Genomic DNA, 10,223 nt, shown 5'->3' on the forward strand with positions numbered 1-10,223 from the left:
TGAGGAAGGAACTCCAAGCATATGACAAAATAATGAGAGGAGAGGGACCATTGTGTCCAGATCTGCCCTCTATCCTTTCCATGCACCTTCTCAGCAATCATATCTGGATATGAAATCATTGACTTTCTCATAGGAGGGCTTTTTGCTTTGTTTAGCTTGTAGGGCTTGAATAACAGGAAGACAATATTGCCTAGTATGTGAAAATATTGTTGAAAGAGGGGTGTTCTAAGGTCATTCTTATTTCCTGTGTCCACAGATTCACTTAGAGAGTTATGGCACACACAAATGGCTCTTTTGTGACAGAATTCGTCCTGATGGGATTAACAGACCAACCAGACCTCCAGCTGCCCCTTTTCTTCTTGTTTCTAGTCACATACATGATCACTTCTTTTGGAAATCTAGGCTTGATCATTTTAATTGTGCTGAATTCACACCTGCACACTCCCATGTACTTTTTCCTCTTCAATTTGTCTTTCATAGACTTCTGTTATTCCTCTGTAATTACACCCAAAATGATGATGAGTTTCGTATTGAAGAAGAATAGTATATCTTACATAGGATGTATGACACAGTTCTACTTCTTTGGTTTTTTTGTCATTTCTGAATGTTATGTGCTGACATCCATGGCCTATGATCGATACGTGGCCATCTGCAAGCCACTTTTATACAACACAATCATGTCCCCTAAAGTCTGTTTCAACCTTATGCTTGGTTCATACTTGACTGCCTTTTCTCACGCCATGATCCACACTGGATGCATTCTCAGGCTGAACTTCTGTGATGCAAACACCATCAACCACTACTTCTGCGATGTTCTCCCTTTGCTTGAGCTCTCCTGCACCAGCACTTACATCAATGAGGTAGAGATTTTCATTGTAGCAGGCATTGACATCATTGTTCCCAGCCTCATGATCTTCATCTCTTATGGTTTAATTCTCTCCAGCATCCTGCACATCAGCTCCACTGAGGGCAGGTCCAAAGCCTTCAGCACCTGCAGTTCCCACATAGTTGCTGTTTCTCTGTTCTTTGGATCAGCTGCATTCATGTATCTCAAGCCATCTTCTGCTGGGTCAATGGATGAGGGAAAAGTCTCTTCTGTTTTTTACACCATTGTGGTTCCTATGATGAATCCACTAATCTACAGTTTGAGGAACAAAGATGTTAAAATTGCCTTGAGAGAAACTCTGAGTAGGATCCAGTTTTAATTGGAAACACTATACTTTTTAATACATAGTTACAGGACAGAGACTCTTTCAATTACAGAAGTGAACGTTTTCAAAAAATTTTAAAAAAAATGAAATTGAAATATATCAGAATGTTTTACTTGATGTAACAGGGTTTTGGGAGAAAATGAGACTATTAGCCAGAAGACAAATGGATAAATAGCCAGTAAACAAGAGGTTCATGCATGGTAAATGGTCTAAATACATCCAATCGAAATTTGTATCCTGTCCTGGATTCTCATAATGACCTTCCACTACATTTTTTCAAAGGCTATTGAAAAGTCTTTACAACAGTGTCATGGCTTTCTTTTTGTAGGAAAAACTGTGAGGACTGTTGTGCTAAGATAATTGGCACATGATTGGCTTTTGGGTTAGTTAGGGAATTGACTTTTTTGCAGAAAGTGAAAAACAAAAACAAGAAGATTTTAAATGTTTTCAGAGTCTTATAACTGATGGGATAGATCCTTTTGCCATGACCTAAAGATTAAGTAGCTAATAAATAAGAGATCCACGTGTGTCAAATGGAGAGTGATGATCCAAACAATATTTCAATGTCAAATTGTATCCTGTTCTGGAGAATGTTATACTTATCCTCCACTGTTCCAAAAGTGGTTGAACACAAGATCCATACATTAGTAATTAAGTGTACAGTGGCCTCATTTGTGAAGAATCAGAAGAAAACAGTAACTTTTAAAGATAATGTTTAATGGAAATTTAATCCCAAATTACAAATAAGTAGTTTGAAAACCAGAAGAATAAAATAGAAGACCCTAAACACATGAAGATCATAGGGTTTTAATGGATATGATAGAGGCTTATCATTTAAGGTAAGAAAGAAGGCTTATTTGACATTGAAGAATGATTAAACCCAGAAGGCAGGATGATTTTGAAACAATTAAATCACTCTGATTTTTGTTGACTCTCCACATGTGATTTAAGGCATTAACACCTCCTATCGTGGCTAGGGAGCAATGATAATTTGAAAGGAACATTTGTTGAATAAAACCAATTGTGACAATGTATTTTTAAGAGTAGGATGTTAGGCCATAAACAAGAGTGTCAATTGCTAAGTCAACAACAGGAGTCACTGTGCATTTACTCCCCATGTAGGATTTCTGTCCTTAATGTGTTGTACAATGTAAATTAGTGCTGTAACTACTACTCAAACAGTACTTTACACTTTGTATTTCTGTGTGGATACAAACTGTTGAAATCTTTACTTAATATATACTAAATTGATCTTCTGTATATAAAGAGAATTGAAAATGAGTCTTGATGTGGAATGGGAGAGGGAGTGGGAGATGGGAGGGTTGTGGGTGGGAGGAAAGTTATGGGGGGGAGGAAAGCCACTGTAATCCAAAAGCTGTACTTTGTAAATTTATATTCATTAAATAAAAGTTAAAAAAAAGAGTAGGATGTTAGGATATTATCTATTTAATAAAACAGGGAAATATGACTACCCTGAAAATTTTAAAATATGACTTAAAGGGAGAGAATTTAAACATTTTCCTTTCTTTTCTTTTTTTTTTTGTAGAGATTTATTTATTGATTTGAAAGGCAGAGTTACAGAGAGAAAGAGGAGGAGAAAGAAGATCAGGGAGAGAGAAAGGGGGGGGGGGATCTTCTATTACTTGTTCACTCCCCACATGTCTACAATGCCCAGGACTGGGCTTGGCCAAATCTAGGAATCTGGAACTCCATCCAGTCTCCCATGTGGGTGGCAGGAGCCCAAGTACTTGGGACATCTTCTACACCCTTTTCAGGTACATCAGCAGGGAGCTGGCTTTTAAGTGGAGCAGCCGGGACTTGAACTGGTGCTCATATGGGATGTTGGTATAACAAGCAGTGGCTTAACCGGCCAGCACCACATTGTTAGCTCCATCATTTTTTTTTTTAAAGTTTTAATCTTTTTAAATTGAAAGGTAGTTTTAGAGAGGGAGAGATAGAGAGATATAGAGAGAGATAGAGATAGATGGAGATGATAGAGATAGAGATAGAGAGAGAGAGAGAGAGAGAGAGAGAGAGAGAGAGTATCTATTCATTGCTTCATTCCCCAGATCATCTCAATGGCTTGAGCTTGTGCAGATTAAAGCCACAAGTCTGCTACTACTCCATCCTGGTCTCCCATGTGGGTGGCAAGAGCACAAACACTTGGACCATCTTCTGATGCTTTTCCAGGCACATTAACAGGGAGTGGATTGCTACTGGAGCAGCCGAGACCCAACTGGCACCCATATAGGATGCCAGCCTTGCAAACAGCAGCTTAATGTGTTGTGCCACAATTCCAGCCATGTTTTACCATTTTTCTAATCTCTACTCAATGCTTATATATTGTGAAATTTAGCATAAGTGGTTGTTTATGTTGATTATTTTTATAAATTCCACATTGCTAAATCCCTATGATATTTATCCCAATGGCTAAAAACCTATGGTTTGAAATGACTTCTTAGTCCTCACATAGTAGCTCCAAGATCTTGTTCTATTTATATAAAATAGTTTCACTTGGTTTGAGATTCCTTTTTGATTTTACTTTACCTGCTGCTTCCTTTGATAAAACCACTTATTTAAATTCTATTTAAATAAGGAAGTAGCGTATTTGCTACCTTCTGCACACACTGGAGAAATACATCCACTCCTCATATATTTCATCACTATTTAAAGTGACCAAAAGTGTGAATTCAACCAGATCACTAGTAGTTCATTTGAAATTTCCCAAATTACAAAAGGAGATTGCTTTGTTTTCAGAAAAATGCACCTTCTTTAAGTTCCCTGGCTTCACCTTTTTGAAAATGAATTTAAATAGCTTAAATACATCCTACATGCAGTTAAATTCCAAAAGGTCATAGAAAGCTGAAATAACTCTAAGAATTAATCATGCAGTTATAATAAACTTGTGAGGCACTGACAAGGGATTTTTAAATAAATATGGCACAGTTTATTTTTCTTTCTTGCATTGAGACATTTCACTGGTAATTAAGCTGAGCACCAGAGGAAGTGGACCCACTCAACTGATGTCAACAAGAGACTCCACTAAGGAAGGTGGGAGGCTCTGCCTCAGATTGTATAACAAATCTCAGTTCTAACATCCATCAGAAACATGTACGGGTGTTGGAATTCCTCCTAGGAGTGCTGCACTATGTCTCTGCCTTGTCTTATCTACCAGCACCTCAGAGAAGGACTGGGAGGTCACTGGGGGTAGGGACCTAGTTCCTATTTCATAGAAGCTGGGCATGATGCTCAGAGATGTTCATGGTTTGTTTTAAATCACAACTTAATGATAGAGCTCAGACTGGGAATTAGTGTTTGGATTTAAATTCATCAGGACTTTCTTATTAAAAATTATCTACTTTATAAATTATGGAGACAGTAATGTTGGTTTTAGTGAATAAAATGCTTTAGGATACAAGTAAAATATAAATAATACAAATAAAAGCAAAATATTAAAATAAAAGTCAACAGAAAGTATTATTTCTATTCTTAACTTGTATTTTAGAGCCTTGTTGTCTCATCTAGAGTGTGTGAGTATACTCTTAATTTATACCGGCCTGTGTATTAATGAAAACGCTAAGGTGGTCTGTACCACTAATTGTGGGCAATGCTTAGTAAGTCCCAGGCTAGTAGTCAGTTCTTATATTCAATGTTTTATTTAATCTCACATCTGGGACATTTGGTAGGCACTGATATGAATATCCCAGTGTGGCAGAAACTGGTGCTCTTCAGTCTTCTTCCAGGGCAGACTTTCCCAGTCTTTCTTGCAGTGTGGTGCGGCATGTGACTGAGTTATAGGCGTCATGGCACCGGTGCAGAGCCAAGTATGTCCTGTCCACATTTTCTTTATCCATACCAGGGCTGGCCCCAGCTCACGATGAGGCGCCACTCAGGTGGTGAGGTTTACAGAACAGACAGGAAGTGATCACAGAGAGTCAGGGCGGGGAGAGGAAGGATGGGTGGAGCCACAATAGAGAAGGGGCACACGGGAGACAGATGCTGGCAGTGTTATCTATAGATCTTCACAGTGATTAGTAACTGCATGTTTTATAGTATGTGCAGGTGCACACATTATGTACCTCTAGATGTGTACGTAAGCTAAATTACAGGACAAAATAAGGTTAGGAAACATTGATTAGAGCCCCACCAAATGGAACAATAAGTTAATCTATAAACAGGAACAGCCTTACTAGTGGAATGGCTCACAGCAGCATGAGGACAACCCTGACAGAGAATGCAGAAAATCAAGATCACAGCAGGAAGGGTGGTTCTCTTCACCACGCAGATGCTACATTTACACTGATGTGTGAGGGAAGAGGAAATATGTATGAGTGTACTTTAAAAAGTTCCTGGAAAATGAAATTAAAAGACAAGCTTATTTTCCTTCAAAAAGTTTCAAAATCCATGCATAATTTTCTAAAAAGATTCGTTTATTTATTTATAAGGCAGAATGATGGAGAGAAAGAAAGAGAGGGATAACGAGAAAGGTCTTCCATCAGCTGGTTCATTCTCACAAACGATTGCAACAGCCAAGTCTGGGACAGGCCAAAGCCAGCAGTCCAGAATGCCACTCTGGTCTCTCACATGGGTGGTAGGGACCCAAGCACTTGTGCCATCTTCTGCTTCTAGGTGCATTAGCAAGAAGCTGCATCATAAGTGGAGCAGCCAAGGAAATGGAGTTGTTGTGTAATGGGTAAAGCCACCACCATGTGCAATGCCAGCAACCCATACAAGTATCTGTTCGTGTCTCCATTACTCCACTTTCGATTAAGCTCCCTGCTACTATCCAGGAATATGTGAAAGATGCCCCAAGTGTTGCATCCCTGCCACCCATGTGGGAGACTCAGATGAAGCTCCTGACTCTTGGATTTGGCCTGGTCCATCCCTGGCCATTGCAGCCCTCTAGGGAATGAATCCAGAAGGTATTTCTCTCTCATTCTCTCAGTATTGTTTTAAAAATAAATAAAACAATGTTTAAAAAAAAGAAGAGGAGCTTCCAGGACTTAACTGGCACTCTGGTGTGGGATGCTATTGTTCCCAGTGAGGGCTTCACCTGCTGCTCCACAACACCAGCCCCCAAGTATATATTTTTTTCATAATATGCATTGCCATGGACTTTTTGAAGACCCCCCCTTCCTATAATCACTCTGTGTTGATTTGTAGTATATTATATATCATTATGCTTAGGTATGTTGTATAATACAAAGGACATATTATATAACATCATTTTCCTAACCCTTTTTACTTTATTGATATAATATTCCCTAAAGAAATACTTCAGAGTTCATTTATCTATTTTAATGTTTTCATTTATTTAAGCTGGAGAAGGAGAGAGAGAAAAAGAGAGAGAGACACAGAGAGAGAGAAAGTGAGACAGACTGACTCTGAACTGAACAGCTTGTTCAGTTTCCAAGTGTACACAACCGAAGAACTGGTGAGATTGCACCAGGCTGATGCCAGAAGCTGGAATTTCAACCTAGGTCTCCCACATGAGTGGCAGGAATCTACTTGAACCATCACAGATGCCTCCCAGGGTCTGCTTTTATTTATTTGAAGGGCAGAGCAAGAGACACAAATAGGGGGAGGGAAAGGAGAGAGAGAGAGAGATCTTCCATCCCTTGCTCATTCCCCAATAGGCTACAGTAGCTCTTCTGGGTCAGGCCAAAGCCAGGAACTCCATCCTTGTCTACCACACAAGTAGCAGCAGCCCAGGTACTTGGGTTATCTTCTGCTGTATTCCCAGGTACATTTGCAGGAAGCTGAATCTGAAGGAGAGTAGCCTGGACTCGCACTGTCACACCACTATGTGTTGCTAGCATGGCAAGCTGCTGCTTAACCCGCTGTGACACAACGCCAGCCCTAGTTTCATGCATTGTTTGCGATGTGATAATAACCTTTGAAAGAAACATTTGATATTAAATTGAAATACAACATTCTGGGAATTTATCTCATAGAAATAAAGTACTGGTATGTCAAGATGCATGCATCATGGTGATTATTTTTTATTATTTTTGGTGATAAAAAACTGGAGAAATAATGAATCTGATAATGTGGCATATTTGGGTGTTATGACACAGTGCAGCCTAGAATATGGGGGACAATTCTACTTTGTATTATGAAGTGACAAAAATAAGAAATAAAAAAAAAATATGTTATGTTTTAAATCAGATTACAATCCCTGTAGCTGTATTCGGCTATTTAAGCAAATATATATGTTGCAGTCTGAACTTCTCTGGATGCTGAGTCGTAGGGCAGCTAACCATAGAGAGGAAGTTCTGAGAAGAGAAAGGAAAGGAAGTAATTCGTTCTAAAAGATATAAAGTATTATGCATCAGATGAGTGTATGTGACACAATATAAAATTACACGTAGGTTGAAGGATGTGTATGTACCAGTATTGTTTTGTGTGTGAAATATTGTAAGTCCCTTTAGTTTTATGTTAATGATATTATCCAAAACATTTTAAAAAATCACTCTAAAAAAATAAAAATAGAGAAGTGGAAATTTTCTGCCTGCCATATGTGACGAGGAGAATATACTATCTCTGAAAGTGAACCTATGAGCTGAACATTGTTTCCAAAGACATGGGGGTAAAACATCCCCAGTAGTGTGTAAATAACTTTAGAACTCTGCCTTCCCTAAAGGATTTGAATCATGGAGGGGCTCCTGGGAAAGTCTCTATATCAAATCCCTGAGACCTTGAAGCACAGGAAAAAATAACTTTCAAGATGATACCTGTTATTATGTCGAGAGAGAGAGCTCCTTGGATTCCTTTTTTCATGTTTAATGATTACCCCTGGGCAAAATCATAATTAAACACTATGGTGTTTATCTGGAAGACTCCCAGAGCAAGTTGAACACTGAGATTAATAATTGACCTGCGTCTCTCCATGCAAAAGGAGGAGGAGACTTCAGGTCAGCGATATTACATCTGCAGTGGCAGAGCTATGTCTCTGTGCAGGACAATGGCAGAAAGGACACCATGAGGATGGTTCTGGTCCCTCTAGGCAGAAGACAAGAGAAGAAGGCGACAAGAAATCGAGCGATGCATCTTTCTGTCTTATGTCCTTCCGTGTGCCTTTCTGCTTTCCACCACTCTGACCCTGAGGTCTAAGTGGGAGAACATAGAAACCAGAAGTAGCTCAGACAGGACAGACAGGCTAACTAACAGTGCCTCTGACTTTTTCTGTCCCTCAGAGAATTTCCCATGAAGGAGACCTGAGGTCCATTGCTGACTTAGTGACCTTTTGCCGTGCATGTTTGAGGAGTCAACAGGCTTCTGTGAGTCTTCTCCCCTAATTTTGAAGTGGACTTGCTGCTCAAGGTCTCTTTTTTTTTTTTTTTTTTTTTGACAGGCAGAGTGGACAGTGAGAGAAAGGTCTTCTTTTTCTGTTGGTTCACCCCCCAATGGCCGCTGCGGCCGGTGCAAGCTCAAGTTCTTTACTCTTCACAGCATTCAATCTGTATTTGAAGCCAAAAGAGCAGAGTCGGAGTGTAGTAACGTAACGATTAACAAGCATAAAGTCAAGTAAATGTTAGTGACAAACTAGAAATTCAGATGAGAAATCATTGCACTCCCCTCCCTCTTGATGGGTTTTCCCATGTGTTTCACTATGCTGATAGCTTTCCTGTTCCCATCTTCCTTGATCAAAGAAGCACGGATCCAGCTTTCTAGAAAGTAGTTAACCCTCAGCAGAGGGCCTGGGCTTCTTGGCTCTGGAAGGGACTGGATGTGGTATTGCATAGTGAATCTGGATTCCATCTCAAATATAATTTATTCTCTTGTCTTTCAGATCTTTCTGACGAAAAATGGGCATTGAAAACGGTTCCTTCATCACTGAGTTTATCTTGGTGGGTTTAACAGATAATTCAGGAGTCCAGTTTCCTCTCTTCTTCTTCTTCCTAGGAATCTATGTCATCACTGTGGCAGGAAACCTGGGCTTGATTACTTTAATTGGACTAAATTCTCACCTTCACACTCCCATGTACTTCTTTCTTTTTAATTTATCTTGTATTGATCTCTGTTACTCTTCTGTCATTACCCCAAAACTGTTGGTAAACTTTGTGTCAAAGATGAACACCATCTCCTATGCAGGATGCATGACTCAGCTCTTTTTCTATTGCTTCTTTGTCAGTGCAGAGTGCTATGTGTTGACAGTGATGGCCTATGACCGCTATGTGGCCATCTGCAAGCCTCTGCTGTACACAGTCACCATGTCCCCTCAGCTCTGTTCCCTGCTAGCTGTGATGGTTTATGTGGGGGCATTTATCGGTGCCTGGGCCCACACGGGGTGCATGCTGAGGTTGACTTTCTGTGAGTCCAACACCATCAACCACTACATGTGTGACATTTTGCCCCTGCTGGAACTCTCCTGCACCAGCACTCACATCAATGAACTGGTGGTCTTCATTGTGGTGGGCTTTGATGTTGGTGTGCCCAGCCTCACCATCATTGTCTCTTACACTTTCATCCTCTCCAGCATCCTCCACATTCGTTCTAATGAAGGAAGATCCAAAGCCTTCAGCACGTGTAGCTCACATATGATGGTTGTCTCTGTTTTCTTTGGGTCAGGAGCATTCATGTACCTTCATCCATCTTCTGTTTTGTCCATGGACCAAGGGAAAGTGTCCACAGTGTTCTATACCATTGTGGTGCCCATGCTCAACCCGCTTATCTACAGCTTCCGAAACAAGGAGGTTAAGGTTGCTCTGAGAAATACCTTGAGAAGAAAAATATTTTCCTAAACCATCAATGGTATTAACTGTCATAAAGGAATATAGGTTTCCCTTTAAATTTTTGCACTTCCCACACTGTGGAGTTCCTTCATACAGCAAGAAGTGAGGAATAACAGAAAAAGTACTGGATTTGGAGTCAGGAATCCTTGATTGAAATCTCTGTAAAATAAAGACATTGTTTTGCTTCATAGAGTTATTATAAAGAATTAATGCAAATTAGGGTGTGTAGTGCAGTACTGAGTTCTTTTTTAAAAAAAGATTTTTTTTTTTTTTGCTT

At 39.7% G+C, this 10,223-nt stretch overlaps 2 protein-coding genes across 2 annotated transcripts; both read left to right on the top strand.

Moving 5' to 3' along the window:
* Nucleotides 1-272: 272 nt before the first annotated feature.
* Nucleotides 273-1,205, top strand: LOC133763520 (olfactory receptor 8B8-like). The gene has a single exon (XM_062197243.1). It carries the CDS (start codon nucleotides 273-275, stop codon nucleotides 1,203-1,205), a length of 933 nt encoding a protein of 310 aa, XP_062053227.1.
* Nucleotides 1,206-9,019: 7,814 nt separating this feature from the next.
* Nucleotides 9,020-9,955, top strand: LOC133763521 (olfactory receptor 8B8-like). The gene has a single exon (XM_062197244.1). The coding sequence runs from the start codon at nucleotides 9,020-9,022 to the stop codon at nucleotides 9,953-9,955; it is 936 nt and encodes a 311-aa protein (XP_062053228.1).
* The last annotated feature ends 268 nt before the right edge of the window (nucleotides 9,956-10,223 follow it).

Source organism: Lepus europaeus, chromosome 7, assembly GCF_033115175.1.
Source record: "Lepus europaeus isolate LE1 chromosome 7, mLepTim1.pri, whole genome shotgun sequence".
In the NCBI taxonomy this organism is placed as follows: domain Eukaryota; kingdom Metazoa; phylum Chordata; class Mammalia; order Lagomorpha; family Leporidae; genus Lepus; species Lepus europaeus.